This window comes from Phoca vitulina, unplaced genomic scaffold, assembly GCF_004348235.1.
Source record: "Phoca vitulina isolate PV1807 unplaced genomic scaffold, GSC_HSeal_1.0 scaffold19, whole genome shotgun sequence".
NCBI lineage: Eukaryota > Metazoa > Chordata > Mammalia > Carnivora > Phocidae > Phoca > Phoca vitulina.
Window position 1 is genome coordinate 34,839,496 of NW_022589722.1, and position 14,307 is coordinate 34,853,802.

Below are 14,307 nucleotides of genomic sequence, written 5' to 3' on the forward strand. Positions count from 1 at the left end.
CCCCATCCACCATGCTCCCCGTCCGGTGTGCGCACCCCCATCCACCACTCTCTGTCTAGTTGCGTGCCCCCCATCCACCACGCTCCCCATCCAGTGTGCATGTCCCCCCATCCACCACTCCCCATCCAGTGTGTGCCCCCTCTTCCACTGCTCCCCGTGCAGTGTGCGCCCCCTCTTCTACTCCTCTTGTCCAGTGGTGCCACCTTCCTGTACCTTCCATAGATGCCAGCATCCCTGTCCCTGGGTGGTCTCCTATCCTGGCTGCTCCATCTGTAGAGTGAATAAATGTCAAGTTTCTAACCCTAGACTTACCTTCCCTTGAACCTGCCTGCCCCCCGCCCCAGGTATTGCTCTGTATCTCTCTTCTCCTTCACAGCCAGTTTTCTCCAGAAGCCACCTATACTTCTTGTCTCCTGTCCCCAACCTGCTCCTCAGCCTGGGACAGGCTAGCTCCATCCATATCTAAAACAAATTGCTCCCACCAGGGTCACCAGTGGTTTCCAGGGTATTCCTTCCAGTGAACATATGACCAGTCCCTCTCTAACCTCAACTGGCATTTGATTTTTCTGTTCCCTCCTCCATGACACTCAACTCCCCAGGGCTTTAGGACAACATTTCTTGGTTCTTCCCTCAGTTCTCAGGCTGTACCTGTTTTATCTTTAATGCCCACCCTCCCAAAACACACGTACCACACCAAATGTGGGTACTTCTAAAGGCTGTATCCTTAGTCTCTTTGCCTTCTGCACCTATCTCCTTGGGACATCATCATGCCCCACCGCTGCTGTCATACCCCACACTTAGCCATCTCTCTTGACTGGGTCATCTCACAAGCCCCACCCACTGCTCATCACTCTAGGCATCTAGTCCCTCCTTACCTGCCCACCTATCCATCCATTCACCTACAGACCTGTCCACTTGTCCATCCATCTATCCATGTACACCCCACCACACCCATCGTCTGTTCATCATCAGAGTAAACACTTACTTAGCACTTACTAGAACACTGTGTTTTATGCACACTGGTTCACTTAAGGTTTTAGTAGTCCTGTCGAGGTAATATTATTAGTACCTCTGTATTACAGATGAGGAAACAGGTAAAGAGGTAAAATGACTTGCCCAAGGTCACACAGCTGCCTTACCTGTCTTCTGGTAAGACATCAAGCCAGCCAACTGCCCAGGCCTGGCCAAAGGGGGCTTTCTGCAGAGCAAATACCACCCTACATCCCTCCGGTTGATCCGCAGTAGGCTCTTCATTGCCTTGGGTTCCTGTGGACCGGCTTCAGATCTTTCCTACTTCATCTGGGGACATTTGTCTCCATTTCACTCTTACCTGGGTGTACCAGAATTTGCTATTCTGCACCTGCCCTCACTCTGCCCAGATGGCCTGTCCCTCAGCCTAGCCCAGTGCCAGGACTGACCACCACAGGTCCAGATCTCAGTGCCTGCCCTGCAGGATGTGAGCCTCTTGGTGGAGATTCCTCCTGGACCCTCCTATGCTCAGTCCATGAGTGAGTGAGAGGGGTTCATCTTTAGTTTCCTTGCCCTGGCCTGCTGCTCATCACCAACATGTTGGCTGAGGTGTCGGATTCCCAGGGTTCTCACCCCTTGTGGCCCTGGGCACATGATTCAGTCCTTGAAACCTCAGGGTCCCGATCCATAACTTGAGGACTATCTAGTGCCTGCCTTCAAGGCTACTCTGAGGCTGACCCAGTGGGCTGTACTCCCAGGCTGAGGACAGGCAACACCTCCTGATACTGTTAGCAGACAGGTTCTGCATCTTGAAGCTGGCTCCCAGTAAATGTTTGAGAAATGCTTGCTACTATTTGTTGGGCAGAAGGGCCCACCCCACCTTGGCTGGTAACAGAACAGATTCCCCATTTCATCCCAGACAAGTGACTTGTCTTCACCCTAAGTTAGAATCTGGCATGCCAAATCTGCATCTTCTAGGAGCACAAGCTTTTCCCATGGAGTTCTCTTCTGCCTCACACGTGGGCTTATGGGTGCTCGGCAGGTGTTTATATGCTACACAGTAAATGCAGTGGGGAGGAAACCCAGAATGAACTCGGCACAAATTTCTGTGTCCAGTGGTGGGGGTGGAAGCAGACCTAAAAATGATGATGATGAATGATGATCTCAGCCTCCTTACTGGGACGCTTCTAGGTGCTCAGCCCTGTGCTGTAGGCTTTAAATGGCTCCAGCTCTGGCAGCCCCCCAACAGGGGCCAGCATTTCTCCTCAGATTAGGAAACTGACATGCCAAGAGGTTAAGGATCAGACAGTAACTGCTAATGCTAGAGTTCAAACCTCAGTCTTCCCATGAAAGCCCACCTTTGCTGTGCCCGGGGTACAAGAGCTGTCATGCAGGACAAGATGTAAACAGTGCAGTGTGGGAGGCCTGAGCTGACCACCTCGGTGGCTAAAGGAGGGGGTGGCTGGGAACAGGCCATCTACACTTTAGTGAGTTCATAAAAATGTGACCAAGCACAGAGTGAAGCCACGAATCAGTGTAGATTTCCAAGGCACTCTACCAGAGACCTGTGTGTGTCAACATGGAAGGGCCATTCATCCACTCTCCTGGGACTGGGTAACACTTGCAGCCTAACCGAACACACCTATATGGCACAGGTGTCCATACCGGGTCCACAAGGACACTTGGGAGGTCTTGCCAGGTTCTAGCCAGGCAGCAGGACAGTGAGGGCCCTGAGCATTCCAGCTCCACTCTTGCACAGACCCTAATGCTTGCACATTGAGGCAGGCAGAATGGGTATCGTTTTAAGACTATGTTACCCATGAGATAATGGAGTTTCAGAGGGGCTCAGGGCCTGGCCTGGGGTCACACAGCCAATAGGGAGTAAAACTAAAACATGCATCAGGTGCTTAGTCTAAAATTCCATTTTAATTCTTCCTCCTTCCTTTTCACCCAACCTTACTGAAATTCAGCCACTAAGGTTACAACAGTGACCAGGCAGGGTCTCCCAGTCAGTCCATTTGGGTCTCTGGGATGGAGCATCTCAGGGCTTATCTTTTCACAGAGCACCTTCTCACCTGGGCACCAGCTCTCTTTGTGCCAGATGCATGGCTCAAGTGGCCACAGTCCTGCTGCCCCTTTGACTATAGTCACTGTATCACTCCTCCCTTCCTCCCATCTCTGGTTGCCACCAGGGAGCTCCCAGCAACATCTGCTTGTTCCACTTTGTGATGTGGCCTTGCTCAGTCTTGGGTGGAAGCCCTGCACCAGCCACCTACCTCTTCTCGGCAGTTCTGTCTTCACGACTGGGGATCCTTCTTTGGGCCCTCTCAGTGTGGTGGGGCTTGGGCAGGTCTTGGCCCCAACCCGGTATACCTGTCAGAGTTTGGGTCCTTTCTCAGTCTGTTGGTGGAGCCCTCCTCTACCTTGTATCTGAACTAATACCTTTCCCCAAGTCTTCCCAAGAGCCCTCCCAACCCAGCACCAGGCTTGGGGTACAGAGCCTGGGTGTCCAGAGAGGAGCCCAGGCTGGGGGCCTTGCTCAGGTTCTATGCCCTGGGCTCCGCGCCTCCTCTTTTGCTCTCCAACCCCAGCCTCCATGCCCTCCTTGACCCCGTCCTCCCAGTCTGGTTGGCGCTTCCCGCCAATTTCTAAGGGGTTGTCTTTGCAACCCTTGCGTCTGGGACCATGGCTGCTCTCTGCAGAGGGCGGGCGCTAGAGTCTGCAAGGGCCTGGTCTCACTGGATTCCCTCTATCCGCAGGGGAGGATGAAAAGCTGGCGTCCCTGCTGGAGGGACGCTTCCCGAGGAGCACATCGATGCAAGATTCAGTGCGCGAGGGCCGTGGCATCCCGCCCCCGCCGCAGACCGCGCCGCCACCCCCCCCTGCTCCCTACTACTTCGACTCCGGGCCGCCCCCCGCCTTCTCGCCGCCGCCCCCTCCAGGCCGCGCCTACGACACGGTGCGCTCCAGCTTCAAACCCGGCCTGGAAGCGCGCCTGGGCGCTGGGGCCGCGGGCCTGTATGATTCCGGCTCGCCCCTGGGTCCGCTGCCCTACCCCGAGCGGCAGAAGCGTGCGCGTTCCATGATCATCCTGCAGGATTCTGCGCCAGAGGTGGGCGACGTCCCCCGGCCCCCTCCCGCAGCCACCCCACCAGAGCGTCCCAAGCGTCGGCCGCGGCCGCCGGGTCCCGACAGTCCCTACGCCAACCTGGGCGCCTTCAGCGCCAGCATCTTCGCGCCTTCCAAGCCTCAGCGCCGCAAGAGCCCGCTGGTGAAGCAGCTGCAGGTGGAAGATGCTCAGGAGCGCGCAGCCCTGGCTGTGGGCAGCCCTGGCCCAGTCGGTGGCAGCTTCGCCCGCGAGCCCTCCCCGACGCACCGTGGACCTCGGCCAAGCGGTCTCGACTATGGCCCTGCGGACAGCCCCGGCCTCACATTTGGTGGCCCAGGTCCAGGCAAGGACCGGCGGCTGGAGGAGCGGCGCCGCTCCACCGTGTTCCTCTCGGTGGGAGCCATCGAGGGCAGCCCTCCTAGTGCGGAACTGCCCTCCCTGCAGCCCTCCCGTTCCATCGATGAGCGCCTTCTGGGGACCGGCCCCACCGCTGGCCGTGACCTGCTCCTGCCCTCCCCCGTCTCTGCTCTGAAGCCATTGGTCAGCGGCCCAAGCCTTGGGCCTTCAGGCTCCACCTTCATCCACCCGCTCACCGGCAAACCCCTGGACCCCAGCTCCCCCCTGGCCCTTGCCCTGGCTGCCCGTGAACGGGCTCTGGCCTCCCAGGCGCCCTCCCGGTCCCCTACGCCAGTGCACAGCCCTGACGCTGACCGCCCTGGGCCTCTGTTTGTGGATGTACAGGCCCGCGACTCTGAGCGAGGGGCCCTGGCCTCCCCAGCCTTCTCCCCAAGGAGCCCGGCCTGGGTTCCTGTGCCTGCTCGCAGGGAGCCGGAGAAAGCACCCCGGGAGGAGCGTAAGTCGCCAGAGGACAAGAAGTCCATGATCCTCAGCGTCCTGGACACATCCCTGCAGCGGCCAGCTGGCCTCATCGTCGTGCACGCCACCAGCAATGGGCAGGAGCCCAGCGGTCTGGGGGCTGAAGAGGAGCGTCCGGGCACCCCAGAGCTGGCCCCGGCCCCCACACAGTCAGCAGTGGTGGCGGAGCCCCTGGCCAGTCCCCGGGCCCAGCCCCCTGGCAGCACCCCGCCAACAGACTCTGGGCCAGGCCAGGGCAGCTCGGAGGAGGAGCCAGAGCTGGTATTTGCTGTGAACTTGCCGCCTGCCCAGCTGTCCTCCAGTGATGAGGAGACCAGGGAGGAGCTGGCCCGCATTGGGCTGGTGCCACCTCCTGAAGAGTTTGCCAATGGGGTCTTGCTGGCCACCCCACTTCCTGGCCCAGGTCCCTCGCCCACCACGGTGCCAGGCCCGGCCTCAGGGAAGCCGAGCAGCGAGCCACCCCCTGCCCCTGAGTCTGCGGCTGACTCAGGGGTGGAGGAGGCTGACACACGCAGCTCTAGCGACCCCCACCTGGAGACCACGAGCACTATCTCCACGGTGTCCAGCATGTCCACCCTGAGCTCGGAGAGTGGGGAGCTCACTGACACCCACACCTCCTTCGCCGATGGACACACTTTTCTACTCGAGAAGCCACCAGTGCCTCCCAAGCCCAAGCTCAAGTCCCCGCTGGGGAAGGGGCCGGTGACCTTCAGGGACCCGCTGCTGAAGCAGTCCTCGGACAGTGAGCTCATGGCCCAGCAGCACCATGCCGCCTCTGCTGGGTTGGCCTCCGCTGCCGGACCTGCTCGCCCTCGCTACCTCTTCCAGAGAAGGTCCAAGCTGTGGGGGGACCCCGTGGAGAGCCGGGGGCTCCCTGGGCCTGAAGATGACAAACCAACTGTGATCAGTGAGCTCAGCTCCCGCCTGCAGCAGCTGAACAAAGACACACGCTCCTTGGGGGAAGAGCCGGTTGGTGGCCTGGGCGGTCTGCTGGACCCTGCCAAGAAGTCGCCCATCGCGGCAGCTCGGTGAGCAGGGCAGTGTGGGGAGGGTCCTGTCCCATGTCCATGGCCCCATGTGTTCTTCCTCTTGTGCATCCACAGTTTCCTCTGTTCTTCTTCCACAGTCCATTCTATCCCATTCCTTACCTGTCCGTGGCATCCCTCCCTGTCCACTTCTGTCCTTTTTATTCGCCCTTGCTGTCTGTCTGAGACAGAAGTCTCTCTCAGGGATCTGAAATATCAGGGCTGCTGTTCTCTCCATCCCTGTTGGTGCTGGGAATGGGAGCTGGGCACCCATGAGAGACCCAGGCAGGGCATGAGCACCTCCCCAACGCTCCTGGAGACTCCCTGCCTCGGGTTCATGTGGGCTCTCACTCTTTTGCTCCTGACCAAAGCTGCCTCTACTATTAAGGGTTGTTCTGTGGTCCATTCTGGAGTTGCCACCCCCCCACCCCTGCCTTGTGGTGCCACCATTCCTGTAGCTGCCTCCTGCCTTGCTTCCTTTTGAGGCTTAGAGTACATGGACTCCTTTTCCTTTTGGGGCCCACCACCAACTTCCTGTTTTCTGTCTCAGCTCTGCCTCAGTGTCCCTTAAACACAGATTCCAGTGTATGATTTTCCAAGTGCATTTAGAAGCCATCCTTCGGTGGAAGTCACACCACCTCCGCACCCTTCATCTGCCCTCTCGCTTTTTCCGTACCTTCCCTGTCTGTCTGTCTGTCTTCTCTTCCCACCTCCTACCAGGGTGGGGACTTGAGCAGGGTAGGGGCTGAGCAAGGGGCTGGGGTGCTGTTCTGGTAGAGCTGCCAGAGCCCCTGGGCTGATCCCTTGGATATTTCCTCGAGGACCCCATTCCCAAGGCTCTGCTCCTGAAGGGGATCCCCCTCGGGCCTGTGGGCTCCATGGATACATGGGAGAACTGGTTCCTGCCCACGGTGCTGGTCTGAGGCAGAGCTGGTCACCCCCTGGCTGGCCCTTGTCTGCCCTCTTCAAGCTGCCTTTGCCTTCTGTGCCTCTTAGGCCTTCCTCACTCTTCTGGCTTTGTGGGGGAGTGTGTGGGGTGCTACCGCCTGGCCCCTCCTTCTTGCTCCCTGAAGACTAGCCTAGTGGGCCCTTTCCTGTCGTCATTGGAAGGCACAGTTCACAAAGCAGTGAAGGGTTCAGGTCTTACAAAGGCTTGTCTGATTTACCTTCTTCCAGTTAAGGACTCAAAAGATAAGTTGGGGCTTGGGAAGCTCATGGTGCCTCTCCTAAGTAGTCCAGGAATGTTGTCCTTCAGCTTCTGTCATCTCAGGGGCTTGCTCTGGGGCCCTCTCCCCTTTTTGCCTCTTCTAACTCCCAGCTGAATGTGAAAGCCCACTGTCCAGCAAGGCAATGCTGAAAGTGCCCTGAGAGTAGGCATGGGTATGTCCAGGGGTGTCTGTTTGGGATGAGCAGCCCGGATCCTAGGCCTCTGCAGGACCTGACCCCCTGAGGGTGGGGGTTCCCTGACCCACCTTCGACCAGCCCCCATCTTCATCTCTGCTTCTCCTCCCTTGCCTGGCCCTCCATTCCTCTGTGTCCCGATGAACATCAAAGCCATTTAAAGTGGGCAGCACAGGGCCTGGTACAGTGTAGGCCCGCAATAAACATTTGCTGAACAGATGAAAAGAACTAAGCTAAATGCAAGCACTGTCTTTTGTGATTTGAAATCTAGGGAGGTGGCTTAAGACAAATACCACCGAAGGACAGACGCATGATTCAGATTTACTGGTTGCCGAACCCCATGATCAGGCTCAGGTGAGCCCGGGTCGTGTCATTTGCTCTGCTGGCTCCCACGGGCAGCTGGGCATCCTCAGCATTTCTCCTCTGTCAGGGAAAGGGTCTCTTGTTCCATGGCTCTGGGTTGCACCAGGACACTGTGTTTGTTTTCTTTTTTGGATGTGGGATGGGGAAGGGTGGGACCCGCAGTAGCAAACTTTACATCCCATCTATTCCACGGGTCCACTGGAAAATGAGCCTCTTTCACTCAGTAGTTCTTGCAAAACTCCAGCCTCTGACTGGCTTCATGTGGGTCCCCTGCTTTCCTCTGAGTGAAGCACTGGGGTCAGGGAGATGTAAGGCTGCCATTGGCCAGGCCTGAGTCATCTCTCTCCTAGGAGCCAGGGCATGGGGTCACCCCACCTAGCAAACAGGTGCTGAGAGTGAGGGAGGGTGGTTCTTCAGAGGAGAATCAAGTATTGTTACCAGGGTTCCAGATGCCAGATGACCTAAAACACATGTCCCCTGTGACATGGCCCTTCCCAACTTCAGCAGCTTGCTTAATTCCCCGGCATCAGCTTGGAGTCAGAGGACCCTGGATTTCAACTCTCAGCTAGCTCCATCTGGGCTCTGTAGTCTTGGACCAGCCCCTTCTGTGAACGTCAGTCCTTCCCGTGTGAGATGATGAGGGTGACACCTTGAAGCACTGAGCTCAGGCCTGCAGCATGGTGGGTTCTCACTATGTGTGCACTCAGCCAGGCCCTTTGTGGGAAATAAGAGTGCCAGATACCAGGGGCGCCTGGGTGGCTCAGTTGTTTGGGCATCCAACTCTTGACTTCAGCTCAGGTCATGATCTCGGGGTTGTGGGATCGAGCCCTGTGTCGGACGCTGCGTTCAGTGGGGAGTCTGCTGGAGATTCTCCCTCTGCCCCTTCCCCGACTCTCTCTCTCTCTCAAATAAATAATTTTTTAAAAAAAAGAATGCCAGATATTGCACTAGAAAACATCAGGTCATATTATTTCACCTCTACAGCCATTCTGTTAGATGGACAATAGTATAATCTCCATTTTCCAGACAATAAAACTAAGGTTCTGTTGCAGCCAGCAAGTGGTGGTATCTGTCTGGCCCCAGCCCCAGTCTCTGTTCACTGTAATCCAGAGCCTCTGTTGTTAAACCCCTTCTGGTGACAGACACTGGGTTTCTGTGCAGTAATCCCCTCTCATAGAAATGCACACTTGTTCATTCGTTAGACGACCCCTGTATTTATCAGTCTTGTGTATCACAAATAGCGTGTGTATTCTGAAGTCACTCATCCTTGAGTCCTCACAGTGCTACCTGATCAGTCCGGCCTCACTGAGCCATCCCTCTGCCCTGCCTTCCCATTTCTGCTTCCCTCTGCACTCCTTTCTGCTCCCATTCATACTTCCTTTCTCCCTCTGTGCTGCCCCTCCTGCCCTCAGACCTGAGTGAAACCACGGCCCTCTGGAGTGGGCCCCACTGCCCACCCTTGACTTCTGGCTCCAGGCAGGGGGCTGGGCAGGGGATGCTGTGGCCACGTGGAGTTGGCCCTCCATGTGGCTGGCGGGGGCTGTGGTGCCTGCCCAGGCTGCTGGGCAGCTCTTGTTCCGCAGCTCGCTGTGGCTAGAATCCAGAGCTCACCTCTCATTTCGTGATGAACTGCTAGTGATACTGCCTCTTAGAGGAATGTTCCAAGTCCTGACATTGGGGTGGGGCTGCCTCCTCCCCAGGACCATTCCTGGCATAATAGCCTTGGCCACCTGGAGGGCCACACCTCTGAGCCTTGCCCCTGGTCCCTGGGTTCCCTTGATTTCACCTCCAGGCCTGTCCCTCTCTTCACCTGATGGACATCACAGGAGAGTAAACACCCCCTTCTGCTCACTTCCCCGCTGACAGCCCTGATGCCCTGTAGCCCCAAGACACACTGCAGCCTAAGCTCTTCTTGGGCAACGGAAGCTGCCCTGTGTGCCACAGATTTGAAGCTCAGGAACTTGAAATGATTGGCTCTTCTGTACTGGGGCTTCTTTCTGGGTGGAAGGTCCAGGACCTCTGGCTTTTTGGAACATCGATCCCAGACCATCCACCTGTTCTACACTTCCAGTTTTGGGTCTAGCCCTGGTTATAGACAGAACATCTGTCTTCTCAGAGCCCCACTGTGGTCTTTGAGGCCCACATGTGCACCCAACTCCATTTGTCTTCCACGCTCCACTGGTGGATTGGAATCCTGCATGTGGTCTGAAGTCCATGGTGGCTCTGAGCACCACAGGGACACTGAGTTCCACTGTGGCTCCCAGTTTTACATCTGTCTGACCCGCACATCAGGTTTTACTGAAAAAGGTTCATGGAGACATAGCTTTGGAAATACAAAGTGAAGGGGTATCTGTCCTGCACACTTCTTACCCCTCTGATGTGCTTTTGCCTTGGCCTCACACCTGTCAGGTCTCAGCTCCTTCGGTAGATCACTAATTAGTGTCTTGCAGAAGACACACTCTCCTACGATGGGGGTAGAAACCCTGCTCTGGTGACCTTCTGTGGGCCCTGTTCGGCTAACACGTTTGGCAGGGATCTGGGTACAACCCTGTGTGACTGCAGGTGTTTCGAGGCCAGCTGGGCTTCTTCTGGGACCTGGGCTGACACCTGTTGTGTGATGGCCGGTGCAGGGGCACTGGGGCCAGGATATGCTTTGTCCTCGCAGGTCCCACGGAGCTCGGTCACATGCTTCAGGAGCCCTGAACTCTGCTGGGAGAGCAGGAAGGGCTCACAGATGAGGGGATGTAGGGACATCTGGAGTGTGTTGAGGTCAGAGCTGTGAGTGGATATGGGCAGTGAGAAGGCAAAAGGCTGGAGATGCCATGACCAGAGAGTGCGCTTCGAAGCTTACAAGTTGTATCTAGTTTTGTGCTGCTGTTGAGCATTCTCTCCCTGAATGGGGCTCCCAGACTGTAAACGCCCCCAGGCCCAGACCTGCCCTGCATGAGTGCAGTGGCAGGAGGCCCGAGACAGAGGCCAGGACCAGAGCTTGGGCTTCGTCTCGTCTCTTGGCACCAATGGGCCAACGAGCAGTCAGGCCTGGGAGAGACATGTCAAATTATTTTTGTTTGATGATATTTTTTTTCAGTGTAAGTTGTATTCCTGGCTTTGTGCTAAGTACTAGGAGTCAAGGAGGGCAGTTAGGAAATGAGGTGAGAGGTCCTGAGTGAGACCGTGAAATGACTGGACCCTGAGGTGGCTGGGGGGATGAGGATGAGGACCTTGGTTAATGCTAGGAGCCCTCCAGGTGAAAAGAAGGAGGAGCTGATGGTGGCTCCCAGGTCCCTGGTGTGGGGAGGATTGGGGGAAGGGAGAGCATGTTTGGCGGCCCTTGTAGAGGTCTGGAGCTCGGAGGAGATTAGCTGGGCCTCACATGTAGCATTTTTGCACCCATCAGCCATAGCCAAGGGTGGGAGTAGACCACATGGCCCAGGGGAAAGTGGGAACCAAAAGGAGAACCCACAAAACCCATCTGGGAAGGAAGGGGTGGAGGAAGGTCAGCAAGGGGTCCTGCTACTGCCTTGGTAACTGCAGGGTGTGTGTGTGTGTGTGTGTGTGTGTGTGTGTATGGGGGGGATCAAGGCCAGACCTCAGTGGCTGAAGAGTCACGAGGCAGCGAGACAGTACATTCAGACGTTGGTGGAAGAGACGTCCGGGGCCATGGAGCCTTGCTGAGCCATCTGGAGGAGGCTGCCGACAGCATTCAGGGGTGCCTGGTGAGGTACCGTTTGTTAGAGGGTGGGTAGCCCAGAAGCCCTCTGGAGGCTGGCGGGTGCTGTGATGTGGCCATGCCATGACTGGGGCCTGGCTGGGGAGGTGGTCAGACAGCTGACAGCGGCGATGGACAGTGACGGGTGTGCAGAAAGGCGTGGAAACCTGGCCATGGATGCTGCTGGGATTCCTGCCCAGGGGATGATGTGAGCAGTTCCCTTTTCCCCAAAAGGAAGGGGAGGGGCAGGCACCTGGGCCATGGGGACCTCTCGGCCACACCCTGCTGTGTCCTGGGGCCTTGAGAGTGCACAGACTTCCTTAGGCTCTTCTTCTAGGCCTCCTGCGTGTCCAGCATGCCTGGGCACCCTTAGGACTGGCTCTCTCTCCCCACTCCCAGCCCGGTGGAACATGGCACTTCAGTGCCTCACTCACGGCACCTCCTGGCATCAGCCATATTCTCTGGCAGGTGCTCCTCTCCTTGCACCCAGCTCCTCTCCTCAGGAGGTCTCCTCAGGAGCTGCTAGAGCCAGTTCACCCCTCTGCCAGGCAGGAAGGCTCCAGCACTGGCCAGAAAGGCCTCCTGGAACCCAGACCCTGCTCTGGGCTCAGGCCAAGCCTCTCCATTGCACTACCCAGCACCCACCCTGTTCTCTCTGCCTTCACAGCTTGGCTGTGGTCCTGCCAACTTTTCAATATGCTTCTGTCACACCCGAGGCTGCAGGCACACCCACATGGTTCCACTGAAACTTGGCTCTTGGGGCAGGGCTAGGCAGGATTCCCTCCTGGGATGCAGGGCCTTAGGCTAAGGTCACTGTGTGAGGGCCATAGTGGGGCTATCTGGGCACCATTCCCTCAGCATCTTACCCAGCACTGCCCCGCCCCCCTCTCCCTAGCAATCACCACCACCTGGGCACCCACCACCCCCCTGCAACATTCCCTTGGGTATCCTCCCCCTCTCCCTTCACTGCTGCCCTACTTTGCCCCAAAGCCCAGGTGGTGCCAGGGAGGACAGGTGTGGGAGCAGGGAGGGTTTCTTCTGGTTGGTGCCTGTTCCCTGAGCCCACCCCAGGTGTCCTTAGGAGCTCCTCTCCATTGGGGGTCGGGTTGGGGGGAGGCCTGGTCTAGTCTCTTCAAGAGGCTCTGCTGTGGGTCTGAGTGATTGGGAGGAGGCATCAGGGACAGAGGCTGAGGAGAGAAGCCAGTGGAAGGTGAGGGAAGTTGGAAATTGGAACCGAGGTTGAGTGGGAGAGACAGACCGAGCTGGATCTCCAGGGAGAGGCTGACCTTGCACAGGTGGGAGAAGAAAAGACAAAACCTACACTTAGGGGAGGAAGGATGCTGAAGGAGCCCTGTGCCGTATGGGACTGGCACCAGTCAGGATAGCACAGAGGTGGATGGGGGAACCCAGAGGAGGGTCCTTAGCCCAGCTTAGGCAGGGGCAGGGAGAGGGAGGTGGGATGGCAGCTGGAGAGAGGCTGGGCAGACCGCAGAGAGTGTAAGGGGACGTGAAGTGTCACCAAGTGCCAAGTGTCTGCTGAGCACTTGCCTCACAGCGTTCCAAGTAAAGCCAGTGGATGGGCTCCACTCTGATCTGCCCGTCACAAACGAGAAAATAGGTCACACAAGCAGACCAGGAGTCCACCCAGATCTACCCAAGTCTGGCCTGCAATTCCCTCTCCCCAGCGGCTCCAGGTTGGCTCCCTTCCATCGCACCTGAGCTCCTCCCCCAGTGGGTGTCTGGCCAGGGAGACCTGTACCTGGCTGCCACACTGTAGTTGTGACTATGGGCCATGTGCCTGCCGCGTGGGCCTGGGCTGCTAACACTCTCTCTCATTGCTCTCTCCCGCCCATCTGCATGTGGCTGTTCTGTCTAGCTGCGCGGTGGTCCCGAGCGCCGGCTGTGTAAGTGAGCATGCCCATCCCATGCCTCTCACGGCCACCCTGCTCTCTGCTCTGCTTGGCTTCGTGGGGCTTCTGTCCCACTGACAGCCCCCCGAGGCTTCCCCTGGGCACAACTGGGGATAAGAACGGAAAGGAGTGGGGGTGGGATGAGGGAGTGGGTCTTCTCTGGAGGTCCTCCCAGGTCGGCCTCCCACTGTGGCCGTGCTGGAGAGGGGCTGCAGGTCTGGGGTCCTGGCAGGTGCTGCTGGGTAGTGAGGCACCATCTGTGTGTGTGTGTGTGTGTGTGTGCACACGTGCTGCTGCGTCTGTCACGAGCAGTCCCCTGTCCTTCCTGCCGCTCCGCTGCATGTCTGTGGCACGTGTGGGCGCTCCTGCGGCTGTAGCGTGCTGTCCTGCGCAGGGGGGCCGGGTGTCACGGGCATGCGCTGCCTCACACCTGTCCTGCGCATGCAGCTGCTCTGCGTGGGCATGAATGCGGCCTGGTGTCCGTCTCTGACTCATGGGCTTGGTCAGTCTGTGCAACCACCAGCCTTTACCACCACTCAGCCATCCCTGAAGCCCGCCCAGGTTTCTCTGGGTTTCCTCAGGAGAGCAGAGCTGTGTGTGGGAGTGGTGAGGGGCAGTGCCAGAGTCTTACCCTCCAGGGCATGGGTGGATGGGGCAGTGCCCAGAGCCAGTGTCGGAGGCTGTCAGGGATGGGGCAGTCTTCCCTTTGCCGTGAAAGGCTGCGTCTCCTCTGGTGGGCTGCTCTGGGAGGCCCCATGGAGCGAAGGGGGCCACTGGTTTTACTTTCTCCCCCAGCAGGGCCCTGGCTCTGACCCTGGGGGCCAAACAAAATGGCCGTCGTAATCCTCGGAGCCCACCCGTCTTTCTTCCGGTGGCCCTAAGGCTACCCAGCCCCCAGGCTCCGCCCCCAGCGTCCTCCCGGCCAGCGGCCGCGCTCCCCTCCGC

General features: G+C 57.9%; 1 protein-coding gene across 3 annotated transcripts in view; it reads left to right on the forward strand.

Moving 5' to 3' along the window:
- The window catches only part of SHANK3 (SH3 and multiple ankyrin repeat domains 3), a 49,773-nt gene that overhangs the window by 32,880 nt on the left and 2,586 nt on the right, over window positions 1-14,307 (forward strand). The window contains exons 21-22 of one of the 3 annotated variants that reach the window (XM_032416303.1): window positions 3,729-5,982; window positions 13,329-13,356. In XM_032416303.1, the coding sequence (XP_032272194.1) occupies window positions 3,729-5,982; window positions 13,329-13,356 (2,282 nt within the window). Of the gene's footprint in view, window positions 1-3,728; window positions 5,983-13,328; window positions 14,232-14,307 lie in introns of those variants that run through there. The other 2 variants (XM_032416302.1, XM_032416301.1) reach the window with 2 other exon arrangements.